General features: G+C 35.4%; 2 protein-coding genes across 2 annotated transcripts; both read right to left on the bottom strand.

Moving 5' to 3' along the window:
• Window positions 1–2,990: 2,990 nt before the first annotated feature.
• On the bottom strand, window positions 2,991–6,783 carry LOC112188380. Its single transcript, XM_024327484.2, has 8 exons — window positions 6,325–6,783; window positions 5,919–6,105; window positions 5,707–5,804; window positions 5,374–5,479; window positions 4,856–5,073; window positions 4,068–4,110; window positions 3,684–3,937; window positions 2,991–3,566 (listed from the first exon to the last, which is right to left on the bottom strand). Exons 1-8 carry the CDS (start codon window positions 6,672–6,674, stop codon window positions 3,164–3,166), a joined length of 1,659 nt encoding a protein of 552 aa, XP_024183252.1. The 5' UTR covers window positions 6,675–6,783; the 3' UTR covers window positions 2,991–3,163.
• Window positions 6,784–7,186: 403 nt separating this feature from the next.
• LOC112189167 (V-type proton ATPase subunit d2) lies at window positions 7,187–11,252 on the bottom strand. Its single transcript, XM_024328435.2, has 10 exons — window positions 10,824–11,252; window positions 9,737–9,857; window positions 9,314–9,421; window positions 9,065–9,167; window positions 8,656–8,736; window positions 8,463–8,548; window positions 8,301–8,360; window positions 8,162–8,210; window positions 7,719–7,853; window positions 7,187–7,595 (listed from the first exon to the last, which is right to left on the bottom strand). The coding sequence occupies exons 1-10, from the start codon at window positions 11,002–11,004 to the stop codon at window positions 7,464–7,466; spliced, it is 1,056 nt and encodes a 351-aa protein (XP_024184203.1). The 5' UTR covers window positions 11,005–11,252; the 3' UTR covers window positions 7,187–7,463.
• Between the last annotated feature and the right edge of the window lie 8,635 nt (window positions 11,253–19,887).

Here is a 19,887-nt window from a genome sequence, read left to right as displayed (position 1 = left end):
TTGCTAAAATGTAAATCTTTCAACGCACGTTAATGCTATTTGAACCTTAGACGTTGATATTATATATGCACCATGTATCATACATTCATACTTACATATTTCTAGCTGCTAGGATGTCTTTTTTGACCAGTCCAAAGTCCAAACAATGATATAATACTATGATTTGAATTTTTTTCTTATCCTAAAATTAGCTTCATTTATTTATTGAAAATATATAGGTAAAGAAATGTAAGATCTTTCTTTCCCTTGATCAAAATGGTAATCCTAGCTAGCTTTTGAATGGTCAACAAAAAAATTATTGTGACTAAAACTTGAATAGTAGATTCAATATTCATCTTCTTCCCCTTCTTTATTTTTTCCCAAAGCATAATATATTTTCATATTTGTTTGACCTTTTGTAATTACTGAGTCATTTTTTTTTAGAAAGATATTGAATGCTGGTCATCCAGCACCACAAAATAATTCTGCATGTACTGAACCTGAAGTACGAAACTGCTCTATTACTCAAGAAGGCGTGTTGTCCGTAGTCAGAAAACAAAAGTGCAACATATTTAATCAGCTCCATCTTCTTCTTCTTCTTTTCTCTTTTTTGTTGCAATTAGCTCCATCTTAATGCCTTCAAACTACAGTAACTAAATTTTCAAGTCTTATTCCAAGAATTATTTATAGATATATCATATATAGGAGGGACTGAGGAAGGGAGGGAGGGAGAGAGTTTTGATTTGATTTCTATGGATATGATGGCATATATTGTAATTACTACTTTTATTGATGGCATCTTTTTAATAGATGAACACTTGGATAGGGTTTTTTACTTCAACAGTGTCTGAACTCTTCGAGGACTTTTGAAATGATACCTGAACTTTCAAAGTTATCAATGTGATACCTGAACTCATTTTTTCATATCAACGTCGTACCTGCGGTCGATTTCCGTCACAGAACAGTTAACTATGACCACGTGCCTAGCACATGAGGCACTTAATGAGGTTAAAAGACTAATTTACCCTCAAAAGTATATACTTCAACAGTGTCTGAACTCTTCGAGGACTTTTGAAATGATACTTGAACTTTCAAAGTTATCAATGTGATACCTGAACTCATTTTTTGGTATCAACGTCGTACCTGTGGTCTATTTCCGTCACAGAACCGTTAACTATGACCACGTGCCCAGCACGTGAGACACAAAATAAGGGTAAAAATGACATTTCCCACTTCCTTTAGTTCTTCACGTGTCCCGTCGTACCTTCAGTTCTTCTTCTCCATTTCTATTTCCTTTTTCATCTGCAAAATGCAATTAGATGGGTTGATGACATTTCCTAGCAAAATGCAAAACCCAAAGCAAAACTTGAATCCAATTCTCTGATGGACGGACACCACTAGGGACTCTATCTCGTCGGAGTTCCCCAAGCACAATTTGCTCAACGGCTTTGCTTATCTGAATTTATTGCAGGCCGGAGCGGTGTAGACGGTTTCAAGACTCTTGGCCTCCAGATTTGAGACTTGGAATTTACCTGAGATTTCAGACAAAGGGATCAGAGAGAGAGAGAGAGAGAGAATATGGCCGGCGGCAATCCAGACCTTCTTGTGCAGCTTGCCAGAGATATGACGGAGGCGGGCCACGCCGTCGTGGCACTCACCTTCCTCACCGCAACTAACATCACAGCATAAGTTCATGAATTTCAAAAATAGTCCGTGTCTTTGTAATTGAATCAAAATCTGCAAAAGTGAAGGAGACTGAGAGTCTCTCTCTTTCTCTCTCTCTCAACAACGGCGAAAAGGCGAAGGATGGTGATGATGGGAGAAAACCCAAAACTGATTTTCCGCAACTGTGTGTCTGTATATAACTATATTTATCTGTATATGATTTATCGAACAATGGGGCAATGATCATTTCACTGATTCCAGCTTCTAATCAATTTGTCCAAAAAAGAACCGGCCTTTGGATATTCGCGGCTGTAATATCAGTACTTAGTGGGAGCATAGGAAGAGGTACTCTGGCGAGGTAATCAGTGGCAGTCGGGGCAGGTGAGGAACAATCTGAGGGTTTTACGGCGGCGGAGGTGGATGACGGGGCTGGCGGATGGGCTGTACATAGGGCTTCAGGTGATGACGGGGCATTGAGTGGCGAGGAGCTTGAATTTTTGCAAGGTAGCCATATGGATATAGCTGAGTTCAACGTGGTTGTCTTGGAAAGGGTTGGGCGGTTGAGAGAGAAGGTGAGATCTGATTTGCGGCCATGGCTTCCAATCGGAGGGGACAAATCAAAGGGAAGAAGACGTCGAAAAAGAAAAACAAGAAAGAAAAAAAGAAAGAAAGAAAGCAAAAAAAAATAAAAAACAATACTTTTGAGGGTAAATTAGTCTTTTAACCTCATTAAGTGCCTCACGTGTTAGGCACGTGGTCATAGTTAACGGTTTTGTGACGGAAATCGACCGCAGGTACGACGTTGATATGAAAAAATGAGTCCAGGTATCACATTAATAATTTTGAAAGTTCAGGTATCATTTCAAAAGTTCTCGAAGAGTCCAGACACTGTTGAACTAAAAAACCCCCTGAAGAACTAAAGGAAGTGGGAAATGTCCTTTTTACCCTTATTTTGTGCTTCACGTGCTGGGCACGTGGTCATAGTTAACGGTTCTGTGACGGAAATCGACCGCAGGTACGACGTTGATACCAAAAAATGAGTTCAGGTATCACATTGATAACTTTGAAAGTTCAGGTATCATTTCAAAAGTCCTCGAAGAGTTCAGACACTATTGAAGTAAAAAACCCGATTTCCAAATGACCTTTTTTTCTTCCCGAATAGATCGACAGAATAACATTAACAGTTCAAATATTATCATCATATGGTATGACCTTATTTGACATATGATCTATACATATGACTTTTTCTTATCAATGCCCCAAATTAAATATTAACTTTTTTTATATTGCCAAATTTGGATATTTTGATAAATAAATAAAAAAAAAGGGGGAATTTTAGGCGGTAAAACATCAATTCTTGTGTATTTATAACTTGTGCACCAAGCCCTTAAGACACATGAGTAAACCACCAATTTTGAACAAAAATTGTCCAACAAGATTGTGGCTCCATATCACCAAACATTTTCATATTATTTTTGTGGCTCCATAAATTATGTAGAAGCAAATCTATTCAGTCTCACTAATCACTATCACTATAAGATTGTGGATTCCAAAACTTTGAAACACGGTCATCACCTTCACTATTAACAGCAGGACATGAAGCATTGCTGAAGTCCCTATAGCGTAGAACTCCCGAATCTTCCATATGGCTGGTGTTGGCAGTAACAATTTGACACCCATTTACAGCTAGGGCATCCATACTTGCTTCCTCCAGATCACAAGTCAGGGAACTGACGAGTGCACCAGTGTTGGACTCCCAAATATTAACATGAGAATCTCCCCTGCCTCGGCCTCCTGTAACTATTTTGTATGAATCCATGTTCAAGTGAGTCAATGGCCCAATGTGTCCACCATCCAACTCGGTTACTGGTTCTGCTTTTGAGTTGGGGAGCTTGACCCTCCTGATATCGTAAAGCATCGCTCTGCATCATTACGTTTATTTGTCTCAGTAAGGGCAGAACTACTGGTAAAATTATGAATACTAATTTGTACTAATGAAACAAAAATACGTGAAATCAGAGGAATTCTGACTGATGTACCTGCCATTACTGCTGCCAACACAGCACAAGGATTTTGAAGGAATGGCATCAAAAGAACATAGCTTTTCATCTATCGAATATGGGAGAACTTTTCTCATTGTCCTCAGATCGATTACAGCAACAGAGGAACCGGCAGCAAGATAGAGCAATTGTTCATGGCACTTCATGTTTATAAGGGGACCAGGAATTGAAGTCATTCCCACACAAGATGAAGAAGGAACAGCAGACTGTGCAGCTGCATCCCACAACCTTACCTGTTAGAAACCACAATCATCAGAAAGCCAACGATATAAAACAAAATTGTCAAGAGGTTGATCAGATCTCAGTAAGAATGCAGCATTAGATTGATGAATGAGGTAACAACAAAAAAGAAAATGAGCATACCTTAGAATCTCCTGTAACAGTTACCAAAATAGAAGTTTTATGCCTGCCGGGTAAAAGAAAAACATATTATCAGTGTTCCAAAGCACAAGAATCATAGCCAGATGATCAACTATGAGGTGCAGCTAATATGGACAGACTATCATGATTGTGCCCCTATCAGCTCATCACACAAAAAGGATGGACTACTTAGAAAGAGATGTTAAAGAAACCAACGAATGTCCACAATGGAATGTTGAAACCCATACAGTTTAGATAAATCAGAACATGACTTACGATACAAATCAAGCTATAAGCCCATAACAAAAGTAAATTTACTGAGATACCATGAATTTATAAATTTAAACCCAGTGATCATTAGTTCGTAAGCCCATACCAGGCTAATTAGAAAAGAAAAGGTACCCATTCCCAGATTCATCCTTATTAGGCTAACTGAAGCAAAAATCTACCTTCTGTTTGCTTTGCATCACTTAAAGCTCAGATTAGTTACTCGGCAATCTTGTGAATTTATGTTATCTCTATAATTTTTCTTCTCCACAACTAGTTAGTTGGCAAGTTCAACATAAAAAGTATACATATACATATAATTAAAAACAATAACAAGAGTTATCATTCCTACATCTTCAAGTCTTCAACTAAAGGGCAAGTACTTAAAACGTATAATTGTGAACTCAAATAAGTAAAGTAACAAAGCAAAGCACTAGACAAATAGTAAACAGAGAATAATGAAACACATTTTTCATTTATCTAGTTTTAATAAACAGAAATAGCCTTAAGGAACCAAATCATACCCAGCAACTGACATCAATTTGATGGGTTTCTCATGACCATAGAAAGTAGCCTTTAAAGCATGCTGACCACGTCTTCCACTGGAAGTAAGAGACCAAAGGCGAACTGTGCCATCTTCCCCTCCACTTGCCAATACTTTTCCAGTGCCATTGCCTAACAATTTATCAGACAGGGCCGTAACTGAGCCTTTGTGACCTGTAAAACATCGTCGGCAAGCACCCTAAAAAGGAAAAAAAAAGCGATTAACAGCTTTCAAGGATTCGAAAAGGCATGAGCAATAACCCGAAATCAACTATCATTCTCCTTGTGTCCCATGGAACTGAACTAAGAAAAGAAAATTACTGTTTACAGTAGAATAGTAGCCACTGAATCGAAAATAATTCAATTACCAACACTGGGTGTCTGTTAAATTGGCTTAGAGCAAAGAGTGGAAGCCCAAGTAATTGAAAGAAGAATTAACAATGAAAGAATCAAAGGACAGCCAAATAATGAGACTGTATTCTTTAAGTTCTTGTAATACCTTCCACCATAGCCGGATACCATGATCGGAGCTTGAAGTTACCAAAACATTCTCTTTCCTTTGTGCTTCACTTCGATATAAAGATGTTTCATTAAGCGAAAACAGTCTGCAGTTTATGTCAAAGATGTTAGAATCACAAAACCTGAATATCCCAAAGAACCTTTGGTAGAGTAGCAATTGAGACAAAAAAAAACAAAAAAATCTAAATAATGGAATAGTCGTAACAAGCTCAAAACTAAGCAATTTCAAACGAAACACGAAAACATCATCAAGTAATCAATCATTTAAAAACATCAGCAGCAAATTAACAAAAACCACACACACAACACCCACCTCATACAAGTAATTCTTGCGCTGTGATCACTGAGTGTGACAACCGAATCCCTCCCACTTAACCAGTCATCAATCTTTATCACTTGTATCACTGAACCCTGAGGTCACAAAGGACACATTCGAAACTTTTAACATACGCTCAAAAACTAATCGAAACTCAAAACAGGCTTTGTTAAATTACTTCATACGATAATATGATGAATTGCATATACCTTAGAGAAGATTATATGCTTTTCATTCAATAAAATGTGGTCAACAGGCTTTCTATCTGTGATGAAATCGGCAACCACCGGGTCCGAAAACTTGAATTGCAGCAAATCCGTGCGCCGCCGTAAATACGCTTCCCTAACTCGTGAAGTTGGCGAAGCAAATGCAGGTGTTTGCTGCGGCCAACTCTCCCTGTAGCCAATTGATTTCGAAAAAAGCTTCAGTAAAAACTGAACAAACGCATGTTCCATAACAAAAAATTTACTATTCTCCAGAAAATGGTCAACAGTTGAAAACTCACAAGTAGAATTTTGAAAGGAAAAAAAAAATCAGACAGGAATGATGGAAACTCGGTATCAAATTCTAGTATGCTCGGAAAAGTAAATCTATCGGAGCCGTAAGGAGGAAGACCTGAAGAAGCGGCGCCAGATAGAGTCGGAGTAGGCGACTTTTTGGAGGTACTTGCAGGTCATGGCCATGTTGGAGACGTCCTGGAGGCTAAGGTAGCTGGTGCAGTGAGCCAAGGCGTCCACATCCACGTCAGTCATGTGCGTCGCCGGCCACGCCGAGCTTGGATTCTGGTTCTCACTCATCGTCGGCGGTGCCGGTGCCGGTGGTGATGGCTCCGCCATTGGAAATATCAGATACGAAACTATGATTTCGCTCACAACAGTAAACAGTGAGAGAATAGAAACCAGTTTTGGAAGGTAAAGGCGACACGTAAAAATGATGCGACTGTACGGGCTATAACTACTTGTCATAAAAATGTGGTGTGCCTTCTCCTTCTACTTGTCATTACTTGTATTTTTACGAAATATTTCACACTATCAAGCACAATTTCAGAGAAACCAACACACAACTTTGGAAATTGGAACGTTCAAGACCAAATGGACAAGTCTAGGTCCCTCCCGCAGTTAATACTTAATAGAGATTAGTCGGGTCATCTTTCTCCTTTAAAAAAAAAAAAAAATTGTTTTTCTTATAAACCAAAAAAAAAAACCCTTGTGTTTTTGCATATCTGGAAAATTTTCGTGTCACAATGGGAATGTAAGAAGGTCCTGTCGAGTATTAGATTACCAAGTCAATCTAATCCTCGTTCAATCAGGAGTTTATCTCTTCATTTCTTCGAAAGTAAAAATGTGGAATAGAATTCGAATGCATTTGTTGAACAGAATTACATGAAAATTTTCATTCCAAAGTGAAAACTAAGTTGTCTCCCTTCTTGAATGCAGGGTAAGATACAATCATACTAATGTATTTACCCAAAGATACGTATATCTCAAAATACAATATATATAAATTCATTTCACCCTCGCAACAGAAACGTATTCGATACCAGACATTTTTTCCTCCAAAAAAAAAATAATTGGAATACATTCAACCGCAACTTATTTGAACAAGATATGCAAACAATGCAACTGCATCCATCTCTACAGTTTCATTGTGATGGGGGGTGGAGAGAAGATAGGGAAAAGATTTACAGAAGATTATGCAGGGAAGAACATATAATAATCTCTAATGAACTGCTCTGAGTTTGAGTTTAGATGCAACTAAAATATGAAGACCACGCTGTCATGAACTCTGGACTTCTGGTTCTGAGCCACACACTCGGATATCCACATCAGATTTCTGATCTCCTGCTCCCTCAACCTCATGTACGCAAAGAAGACGCCATAATGAAACTGCAGTCACAGATGAAAACTGAGCATAAGTGAACTACCAGAGTGTAAAGATAGAACTTCACTTTACTAAAATGTGATGTTCTATGGAAAAGGATATGGCTGCACAATAATGGAAGTACAGACCTGTTGCTCAAATGCTAAACAAAGCCTTTTCACCTCCTCCTCATAAAATGCCTTGTCAAGCATCTGGCTCTCTCCATAAGATAGTTTTGAAAATATAGACTGATAAGGAGGATACTTTTCCATGACACCACGAACCTACAAGAAAATAAGTTCATAGCTTAGACAAAAGCATTCCTGTAACTTGAGATGCTGCCTAAGGATGAATATATGGTAAAGAGACAATCAACTGATGTCGCTTTCAATGGAATAAGTACGGACATCATCCAAATAACTCTAGCAAAGTTGTAACATTTTAAATTTCATTATAATTTCCCTTCAAGCACATAAAAAAAAAAAAAATAAATAAAAAAGTATTGCTGGAACTACGACTTCAAGAAAATATGGACCAAGAGCTGCAGCACTTATTTGGCAAGTACTAAAACCAATTGAAGCTCACACCCTACCTGATCAATGTCCTCACAGATAGCAAGTTCCTCGTGGCCATAGGGATAGCTGTACACAACCAGCAAACAGAAGTCAGATATAGCAATCCTGTACAGAAACATAGTACCCAATCAACAGCAAATCACAATGTGAGCTTACAGTAAGCCAAAGCTAGAATACAATTTCTTGCGATCATCTCGAGTAAGCTCTGTTCCAATGCTGCATAGAGTGAACAACAATAGTAGAATGAGACCATGAAAAGAATCTTATAACCAAAACTACGAATCAAGAAAACGTGTCATCAATTCAGCACAACTATACCTGTTTATGGTAATATTGACAGCCCTTCTGTCAGCTTCAAAAGCAAGTAAGTCAGACATGATCTCTGCTGTGGCACCACCAAGTTTCTGTCCAACAAATGAAAAGCAGACTGATGAGAAACACAATCTTTAAAAGTCAAAGACTTCACAGACTGAAAGTAAACAAAAATCTTCACTTTGCAATGAATAGTTACCTGACAAAACCTGTAAAAGTCTTCAAGGTATGCCTTGTAAAGAGTATTCCTCATGATTTCAATATTCATGTCATCCAGATCCTGAAAAAGAGAATAATGAAAAGACAATTAAAATCAGAAACCTAAGTCCTGGGACCTTACAGAAATTTCAATTCTTTATGATTAGAGTTTTTGGAAATAAAATGGTAAAATGGTGTGACTGGCCAGCTACTTATCACTAGCATATTGCCTACCATTAAACCCTTGATTTTTTTGTTCCCCTCTTATAATGAGATTTATTCAAACTATGAGATCGCTTGACCAAATAAAAAGCGATTCCTAGTTCTACTAGGTAGTAATTTTAGGACCCAATAGAAAGGTGAAACTTAATAGAAAGAAAAAAAAGTTGAAATAGCATCCTAATCTGTACCTCTGATGTAATGCACTCGGAAAAGTAAGGAGCAAGAGGTGTGTCAACAAGCACCAATCTGTAAAGCTCCCGCATATTCTGTGCAACTGCCAGGGTAGCAATGCTGAGGAGACAAAAATGAAAGTCAGATGAAGACTCTATAGAATGTAAAAAAAGTGAGAAACACTTCAGCTGGGTGGGGGGAGGGAGAGATGAATAAAAGAAAAGGAAAAGAAAAAGAAAAAGAAAAATATAATGCAATGATGATACCTGTCAAACATGCCCAAAGGGTGGCATTTTTCCAATAGTTCCTGGACATCTCTCTCATGCAAAGTTCCAGTAACGATCAGGACAACATTGTCTATCATATGACCATATCTGGATGAAGAAAAACATTAAATCCACAATTAAACACAAACTTTAGATACAAATGATGATAGAGATCACAAAAGGTTGTCATTTCAGAGTTCACAGTGCTACTCCAGCCTTGAATGGGCTGGACTAATGCCCAATGTAATATGCTAAGTATTGCCTGGCCAAGACCCAAATCATATTTTATATGTTCAATATCTTTGCTTAAGTTTGAATAAAACGCAAAAACAGATTACAAACTTTTGCAGATGCTAATGGGATAATAAAAAATGTCCACTAATTTTTATAGAAACAATGCCATGAAAAGACAGAGCTACTTACGTGATATACTCCAAAAATGTTGACAAGGGCTCTGTGGCTTGGCATAGCATGTGCTTGTACTCATCAACCAACTTAAGAGTGCACTTTTCCACAATGGTAGTTGTATGCAATGGAGATGGTTCTGCAAGCAAGCACATTTAAGGACATCAAAAACTCTGTGTGTGTGTGTGTGAGAGAGAGAGAGAGAGGGAGAGAGAGAGAGAGAGAGAGAGAGAGAGAGAGAGGAATTATACGGAAAACTATGCACGGAGATTCTATAAATAGATAGTGCCAGGCAGTTGACTCAATTACAGATTTACAGATGATCATGCATGTATAACACATGAAATATACCTGGTAAACTCAGTTCCCTATCTTCTTTTTCTGAATACCCTCAAATCCCACTAGCTACCTTATTTAGGATATGTTCCACAAATTCTCACAACTACAATATTGAATTAAATGCAACTCTTTCAAACTGATAATATGCCTAAATGAGGAGAGATGAATCTATCTGCTTCCCAGTAAGTTGCGCTTATCTTTTACTACAATTTCACACAGTTATACTGGAACAGTTTAGTTGTCATGAGCAATAAGCCATGCTCTAATATACAATGACAATTCCCATTATAGCTAAAATTAAAGTATTATTTTAAATTCACTCTCTAAACCCCTTTATTCTACTGTTTCATTCAAACCTTAATCAAAGTACCAAGCTCTTTCCCCTTTTTAGCACACAGCGCAAATAATAACTAACACTTGGCAGCAAAATTCAAATCCCTCATTCAATATCCAGATGCAATCTGTTAACATACGTGCTGGACTGTTCAGCACATCAAAGATAAACCCACTTCTGATCCACTTAAGACATCATATATGTGTTGCTCATACTAATTCTAAAATCAACACCAGCAAACACCAAAGCCAAATCATTAGCTAGCAAAAACTAAACATCCAGATCAATAAGCAGCATTTCAGTACGAAAACACATCAAATCAAAGCACAAAGATCCACAATTCAACCTCCAATTCTGTTCAATTTCCTCAGCTACGGACAAATTAGAGCACAAATCCACAATAAGAAAGAGAAGAGATACACCGAAACGCACCGTTTTGGAGGTAGGGGCCGTACTCGGTGGCAGAGAGGTGCATCTTAATGTCGTCGAGGGTCTCGCACTGGCAGAGGTTGTTGTAATCAGCGGCGGTGAGAAGACCGGCACGGTGTCCCCGGACGATGGCCTCCAAGTAGCCGCCGTGAATGTTGAAGGTCATCGCTTCGAAGCCGTACATTTTGTTCGATCGGAAAATTTAACGCGATCTGCCACTGGCCGATCCGAAATGAAATCCAAGAGGGATAGAGAGAGAGAGAGAGAGAAAGGGGACGATCAAAGAACCAGAAAGCCCCTTCGATTGAAGAAAGAAATCTGAAAACCCTAACGATCCAGACGGAGCTGAATTGCAGGTTTTAGGAGGAAGAGGGAGATCAAAAGCCTGGGTGGTGTTGAGAGCTCTGATCCTGTTTCTGAGAAAAAAACCCAATCTTGGTTTTTTTCGTTATTTGGAGGGTCTAAATTACTTTTCTGCCCTCGTGGATTTTGCGTAATGCCTGGTTCGGTTTTCGGACCGGTTTGGTTTTGACTTTTGTTCTTGGATGGCGGGTGGCCCGTGGCGCGTAACTTGTTGGGCTTTTGTTGTTTTTATGCAACGCAGTTCATGGACCTAGTGCTGAGCCTGATATAGGAGAGGTTTAGTCCCAGTCCACCAGTCCATACTCTATAGGTTTTTTTTTTTTTTTTCCGATACAAAAAAGGAAAATTACAAGGTACTACGAGCAGATTGTACAAAAGAGCATTACAAGCAGATAAAGTAGCATAAGGTAAAGGGGAAGCTGTAATTCTACTAACTATATCCGAAGGAAGCATGCATTATGCATAGAGAGCAATTTATCTTTATTCCAAGAGCCATTTAAGATGTAATCAGAAACAGTTTCATTAGTATTGATATTGGTACGATCATTAGGGGAAATAAAATTGATTAGAGGAAAAGGAAAGATCCAATTATAAAGCCAGAAGTTTATTGAACCATTTACTATATACTGAAGTTGGTGGGATGGGTAATGTTACTAAAGCCGTGTACCGGTGCCGGCTTGAGCCAAGCCGGTCTTGAAAATGACAATTTTACCCTCTATTTTTGTTTAGTTACAACCTTCCATTTGCCCTTTGCATAAAAGATGATCATCAAGGTAAGGCTGACTTTATATTTGCGCTTTATCGTTTGATGATGATGGCGAAGACGATGAGATAAGTGAAGAGGGCCATGCTAGGTTTGAACAGAAACTCGCAAAGGCATTTGGTGCAATTGGTGAGGATTAGGGGTGGGCTCACAAAACCGAAAACCGAAAAAAAACCGCACCGAAAATCAAACCAAAGCTGAACCGATTATGTTCAATATGGAATAAGACAACAATTTTAGGAATTGATGCTTCAATCTTTCGTAGATGAATCAAGCTATCTTCACTCATTTTCATCATTTATGATGTCATGTAACAATAACATTTTGGAGTGCGTTTTGTGAAACAAATTGCAATTGGTGAAAGTTCAGAATGAACCTACATATGAATAGGTTATGTAATTTTTTAGCACTTGCTAATGGAAGGCACAAAGCCCTTTATATTCAATAATTAGCAGCTATATATATATATATATATATATATATATCTGTGAATTTTGTTGGTATGTATAATTCCAACTGGATGCTTCAAAAGATATTAGAACGGTATATAATATCCTTTGTTGTCTAGCCCAGGCCTTGCTTCAATCCAAAAGTGGAAATTTTTGGTTTAATCATGCTTATCTATACTTTGTGATACTTCACGATGTTTCCTGAACCTGCTTTCCCTGACTTCATTTATCCTTGACAATTATTCTGAAACACCTCATGGAGAGTCAATCGACATTGATAACATTTTGGCTTCAATCAAGGATCTTAAATTAACCCCTATAGCATTAGAGAGTTCATGTCGAAGGTTAACTGAGAGCAGTTGCTTACATGTATGTTCTTGGACAATTTGTTGAAGAATGTGAAGCAAGGTATGAATTTTTATAATGGTACCCTCTCATGGCATTGAATTTCTAATGGAGTTATTTATATGTATGTTTGTAAGTTGCAAACAAATAAAAAAGGCAAACTCAAAAGGTTGATAACCCAATTTACTAACGGCAGCTTATTGCATGATAATTTTTCTACTTTATGTTTATGTCTTTTGTTATTTGCTTTGATTCTTATTCTCTGCTTTATTCGTCCAAATCTACCAAAGTTATGTTTTGATTTGTATAAATGACCAAGTGGCAACTTTTACTACATATTGATCAGTCTTTCCAAATTCGTTGTAGTTATGGAAGCCTGCTCGAGGGTGAGGCTGATGAACTCAAGGTATTTCTCATTTCTTTTACTTGGGATACTTTCTTCAATTTGCATATGATAATTTATTTTTTTTTTGCTATACTTCCTGCGGTGCTCATATCCAATTCAATTTTGATGAGTGTGATTGAGAACTACTTTTTAAAGTTTTGGGCAGTCTATAAAACAAAAGTAAGATGTGATCCATATTGTATTTAATGACCTTGCACGTTGTATACTTTAAAAAACAATTCAATGATCAGGGTTATGTCAAACTAATAAATGAAAATCCTATTTTCATGGTCCCGCTTTACTCTTTGCAGTAACTTCTATCACCACATGCTTAGCATTTCCTTAAAGTTTGGGTAATCCAGATCAGTTACTAACACATTACATTGTGCAATCTTGATCTGCAGTGGTGTGGATGGGCAGTGGGAGACCATCAAGAGCAAATTGGAGGTATAGGCCATGCTGGAGATGTGTCTCTCAATTTGTATTAGATCTTTTGTAATGCCAAGAAAGTGTTGTGTAGGGTTTGTTAATTGAATTGTATAAGATTAAGGATTTTATCCTTGGCTTACTTAATAATATTTTCTTCATCTTCTAAACTTAATTCATTTCAAACAGTTCCTATTGTTATTAAGAGTGAGTAAATTAAATTGTTATTTATCTACATGAGCACCTTACTAAACTGCACCTCATAATGTAGATAAATATCTTCATTACAATAATTTTTCATCATTAACAACCTAGCTAGAATATATTACTATAATTAGTTCAATTGACAATAAAACCCTGTGGCATCACGCGGGTGCTCTTTCTAGTCATACTCTATAGTTAGTAATATACAAAACATGACCCGCATGTCACAATAAAATATATTTTAATTTTAGCATGATGAGGAAAAAATGTCCAAAAACAAAAATAGTTATTATAAAAGGTTAGTCCATGGGACTAGTATAGACCGCGCACAATAGCCTTGGGGCTAAATTTTAGCCCTGAATTCTGTATTATTCATCAATCTGATATCAACCGTCTCCAACCCGTCAAGTTTAAATTATAGCCTTAAAATATATTTTAACATTTTAGATATGTTATATATATATATTCTTATTTTTTAAAGTCAATTGACTTATAGGAATTGAAATCATTTTTATGATAAAAAATATTTTTTCCGTTGTATTTTTTTTCTAAGATAATTAAAAATATCTTTAGCTGATTTTTAAATGGAATAAAACTAATTTCAAAATAGAATAAAGCTGATTTCGAAATGAAATAAAGTTGAATTCGAAATGGAATCATATTTTCAATATTTATTTATTTTATCAAACATTTATTTCATAATAACTTAAAGTTACAAGGAAAATTTATTGATAAAGAATAAAGATAATGAAGTTTATTGCAGCATCGTGTCATTTTATTCTTTGCTCTGTAATTAAATTTAGCAAGTAAGACAATCAAAAGCCTCAAAATCTATCATCATCGTCTCAAAATTCTCGAAATTCATTAGTCAAATGTTGAGCAACATCTTTAATTTATTCCTCCATTTTCAAAATGCAAGTCAAATTGTGCATGGTTCACGCAAACCCTAGAGTTTGCGCTTTAACATTAAATATTCAAATCAAAGCTATCAAGTACCGTGCTCCAACAATGCTCTTAATAGCGTTATAATATAAGGATCGTTGTACTAATCGAATTGGAGCAAATCCCTGGGGAACCAACCACATATTTATAACAAAGCATAACACTGATCAAAGTGATTGGATTATATAATCTCAACCCTAGTTTGTTAAATATTTTCAAAGTGGTCTAATCTTTTTTTAATTATTTCCCTGTAGCTTTGCCTTGTGGCACTTTGCCACGTAAAAGTTGTATAGAGTTCTTTACCACGTGGGCTACGAGGTTTTCCATGTGGAATCCGTAGGCCCAATGTCTTCCGCCATGTGGCCATTGCACTCGCAGAATACCTTGATATTAATATGAGATTATTGGAAGGAGACCAACGATCCAAATATCATATTGCAGGAAATTGATGAGCATTGAATGTACTGCTACATGAATCACTTTTTTGGGTACTATTTAGTATTTACAACTCACTTTATCTCCACAACCATCTTATTTAATGAAATTTTTTTATTGATTGAAATTTATCATACATCAGTTATCATATAAAGTGAGATGCAGCTAGTATTTGGTTTACATAACATTACTCATTCAAAAATCAATATATAAGATATATATATATATATATAGCTCACATGTCCCTGGATATAACAATATAAGGTTCGAGAGAAGTGACCGTCTGGACTTAAAGTATGTAAATTGTCTTTAAAAGAAAACATTGAAAAGAAACAAGTTAATCCATTGATCAATCTACAATACATTAATATAGGGGAGTGAAATTCACACTCCTAATTTTACAATCCACATTTTTTTTTTCATTTTTAATAACTTAAATTTTGTATTTAGTAATATAAATTTTGTTTTTTATAAGAATTTACAAAAAAAAAAATGTAAATAATAAAATAAAGAGTGTGGATTTCATTACCTTTAATATATTGATACGAACATTGTAGAGCAGTTCTATATAGTGGTAGACTAGTCGTATACCAGGTTATACTTTCCGCTAAATACATGTACTACACTAATCTATTGCCGCAAATAGCTGGCTTATAATTGCATGCAATTTGTCAATGTTTTAATGCATCGAATGAGAAAGTTGTCAAAAGATAAACTCCAAAAATCCTCCCTGATAATTTTGTAAATCTACCCATCTCTCCATTCTTATTTGAGTCTAGGGTCTTGTCAAGCTTCCCTAAGAAAGTAACCTGACATGGTCAATATCCACTATAATTAGGTGGGGCGAATAACTGGTCTCACTTTGAATGTAGGTAGTAACTTCAGGATAAACTTTTCCTTTGTCAAATTTAAGGATCTTTTTCAAAACCGAAGAAAATATGATAATAGTTGAATACCATCCATCAATATCCAAAACCGCCAAAACCATATAAAGAAAAGGGTTTTTATCATAGGTGGGGTCTGAACTATGTCTGACCGGACTGAATGGTACCTGGACTTTTAAAATGATCAAATAGGTACCTGAACTTCCAAAACCACATCATTAAGGTACTTCCGTCTATATTCCGTTAATCCTCCGTTAATTGCAGGGATAAATCAGACATTTCACCAAAATTGACCACTAAAATGACTGTTATAACCTCATCTGACATTTTGTCTTTTTCCCTCCTTTCTATCTTAATTTCCCTCCAAAAAAATTGACTCTTCCCCCAACACCATTCATGTAAAACTTTTCATCAAATTTTACCTCCAAGTATTGTCTTTCGATAAATAATAATCAACATCTCAACATCAAGTTTTCTTGAATAATTTTTATTGTTCTTCAAAAATTAGCCTAACATAATGAAATACCAAATTATTCAAGTTTTACCTCCAATTATTGTCTTTCGATAATAAAATTAGCCTAACATAATGAAATACCAAAATAATTTTATTGTCTTTCGATAAATAATAATCAACATCTCAACATCAAGTTTTCTTGAATAATTTTTATTGTTCTTCAAAAATTAGCCTAACATAAAAATTATTTTGGTATTTCATTATGTTAGAATTTTTGAAGAACAATAAAAATTATTCAAGAAAACTTGATGTTGAGATGTTGATTATTATTTATCGAAAGACAATAATCAGAGGTAAAATTTGATGAAAAGTTTTATTATGTTAGGCTAATTTTGGTATTTCATTATGTTAGGCTAATTTTATTATCGAAAGACAATAATTGGAGGTAAAACTTGAATAATTTGGTATTTCATTATGTTAGGCTAATTTTTGAAGAACAATAAAAATTATTTAAGAAAACTTGATGTTGAGATGTTGATTATTATTTATCGAAAGACAATAATTGGAGGTAAAATTTGATGAAAAGTTTTACATGAATAGTGTTGGGGGAAGAGTCAATTTTTTTGGAGGGAAGTTAAGATAGAAAGGAGGGAAATGGACAAAATGTCAGATGAGGTTATAACAGTCATTTTAGTGGTCAATTTGGGTGAAATGTCTGATTTATCCCTGCAATTAACGGAGGATTAACGAAATATAGACGGAAGTACCTTAATGATGTGGTTTTGGAAGTTCAGGTACCTATTTGATCATTTTAAAAGTCCAGGTACCATTCAGTCCGGTCAGACATAGTTCAGACCCCACCTATGATAAAAACCCTAAAGAAAACAATTTAGTAGAATTAAGTAAATACTATATAATTAAGGTCGCTTCACGGTCTTAATCAATAATACTTTATTGTTATTATGTTTATATATGGACGTCTATCTCATTTTTAGCCACTTTACCCAGAAAAAAATATATATTAAAATCTAGCTTTTGTAGGCTAAAAAATACTAAAATAGTTTAAAAAAAAAAAAAAAAACCAAAAATGATGGTTAACTCAGCGAGGCTATGTAATATGTACCAGCAGTCCAGCACCTTCAAAGCTCACGAGGTTGGGAGTCCTTACCATGAATCCGTTTCTGTTTATGTTTATGTTTATGTTTTGTTTTCTTTTATGTATTTTTATTGATTTTTATGACTTGTGACGATTAGGAGGCTCATGTAATGATGTAAATTGTAGATTTGAAAATATTTTGAAAGAGTTCGTTGTCTTTTTTTTTTTTTAATGATTTCATGATTTTTAGTGATAACGGGATATATAGTGATTTTGACACTCAAGTTTTAGTTAAGTGACTAACTCATAAGTGTTAGTCTATCTCAATGCTTAAAGGTGGATTAAGTGCAAGTGTTGAAGATAAGTTTTATATACACATCCCTATTTACTAGATACACAACCCTAATTTTTTTTTTTCCATATTCTTCTTTAAACTTCCTCTTCTACCCTTTTTTAATTAGAAAACAAATTATTTACACATATCTAATTACATGATACTGAAAACCTAATACTATTGTATGATCTTCCATGTACAACCATCACTCTATTTACAATCATGACATGATCATGTTCTTCTAGTTTCAAAGAAGGTGAGAACGCAAAGGTTCTGGAGTGAGGCTAGAGGAGTAAATATACAATTGACTTTCACAACTGTAATCAAATTATCATACAGACAAATTAATAGAGTGAGGAATTGAGGAGGTACTTGTTATTGCCATCATTTGTTTAATAATCTATCAAACATATTAATCCAATTGTTGTATTATTCTCTGTTTATGTGTGGGTCAAAATCAATATGAAGATTGAAACCTAAAGATGGACTCTATTCCATTCAATTTCATTCAACAATGTGAACAACTGGCGGCATCAAAGGTGGGTGGTATAAAAGATGAAGTTTAAAAGGAAAATTGGATAAAAACATAAATAAATAGATATGTGTAAATAAAAGTTTCCTAATAAGAAAGAAGGGCAGAAGAGGAAGTTTAAGGAATATGATGGGAAAAAAAAATTATGGGTGCGTATCTAGTAAATAAGGATGTGTATATAAAGCTTCTCAGTGTTCAATGAGGAAAAAAAAGGGAAATAGATTAAACTTTGCAGCACTTGTAATGGGAAATTCTGTACATATATAAAGAACTTTTAACTGCACGTAAATTTATAGGTCTTTTTGTTCATCTCTTGTAACTTTTCTCATCATACGTTTTCCCACTTCTTCCATTTTCTAGTTATAAGTATTTTCTTGTGAAAGTTACAGGCAGCGCAGGCTGCTACGTAGCTAGTTAGTAGCGATGACGCTTTTGTTTCCTAACTTTCATATTAGGTTAAGGATTGTCATCTTGACTTTCCCGTACTTATACCTTGTACTTGTATCTCAATTGCATTTAGCAGTTTAATGCAATGCATTTCCTTCTCTCCAAAAAAAAAAAAAAAAAACTCACAAGTATTGGTCTATCTCAATGTTTAAAGATGGATTAAATGCAAGTGTTCAATGAGAAAAAAAAAAAGGAAAGGGATTATATACTTTGCAGCACTTGTAATGGAAATTTTTATACATATATAAAGCATTTTAACTGCACCTGGATTTTTGAGTTTCTTTCTTCATCTCTTGTAACTTTTCAACGCATGTTTCAACTAGGCAACGCATGTTTCATGCACCTCCATGCCCCAACCGACGCTCAAATATGATTTTATGTTGAAGAAAAATCTAATGTTACATTCACACTATATCTTGATTATTGGATTTTTTCATTAATTGACTTTTTCATATTTTAAATATGTAACATGCATATTTGTTCATTTGTCCATTGTAATGCCGAACTTCATAGATTTTCTTTTCAATCAGTTTAATTTCTTTAACAAAAATGAACTTCATAGATTTTCTTTTCAATCAGTTTAATTTCTTTAACAAAAATGAAAAGGCCGGGTTAAGAGGGAAGATACCCGTTCAAGCACTGTTTTTCTATCATGCAAACTTTATACAAATAATTTGATCAAGTACTTTGCTAATTATATGTAATCCATGTTATCAAAATTCTTTAACTAGTACTGAGCAACCTTTGCACAACAGAAGTTGTATACTTTTTGTTTGTAATGTAGAAAATAATAGCATATTGTGGTATTGGGAATTATAAATAATTTGATGTGATTAAATAAGTTGGATAACGATGAACTGTTTAGTGTCCAACTCACTTAATAATGCGTTTTGTTAAGAGAAATGCATGACATGCGTGCTCTATTGGAAGCTAGCTTAAACCATGGGAGTTAGAAGAGAAAACTGATTATTTAAAAAGCCAAATCAGTTGGTTAACTCCACGAGGCTA

This window comes from Rosa chinensis, chromosome 2, assembly GCF_002994745.2.
Source record: "Rosa chinensis cultivar Old Blush chromosome 2, RchiOBHm-V2, whole genome shotgun sequence".
NCBI lineage: Eukaryota > Viridiplantae > Streptophyta > Magnoliopsida > Rosales > Rosaceae > Rosa > Rosa chinensis.
The sequence above is the reverse complement of the archived record's forward strand: the minus strand, read 5'-3'. Positions and strand labels throughout refer to the sequence as shown.

What these genes read in the sequence shown, in the direction of transcription:
- LOC112188380 (XM_024327484.2), bottom strand. Translation starts at nt 6,674, where the DNA reads ATGACAAGTAGTTATAGCCCGTACAGTCGCATCATTTTTACGTGTCGC. An exon ending in ATCTGGCGCCGCTTCTTCAG is followed by an intron (nt 6,106 to 6,324) that starts GTCTTCCTCCTT and finishes AATTGGCTACAG; the next exon opens with GGAGAGTTGGCCGCAGCAAA. An exon ending in GCAAGAATTACTTGTATGAG is followed by an intron (nt 5,480 to 5,706) that starts GTGGGTGTTGTG and finishes CATAAACTGCAG; the next exon opens with ACTGTTTTCGCTTAATGAAA.
- LOC112189167 (XM_024328435.2), bottom strand. Translation starts at nt 11,004, where the DNA reads ATGTACGGCTTCGAAGCGATGACCTTCAACATTCACGGCGGCTACTTG. An exon ending in TATTCTAGCTTTGGCTTACT is followed by an intron (nt 8,211 to 8,300) that starts GTAAGCTCACAT and finishes GGTTGTGTACAG; the next exon opens with CTATCCCTATGGCCACGAGG. An exon ending in TCTGTGAGGACATTGATCAG is followed by an intron (nt 7,854 to 8,161) that starts GTAGGGTGTGAG and finishes ATTTTCTTGTAG; the next exon opens with GTTCGTGGTGTCATGGAAAA.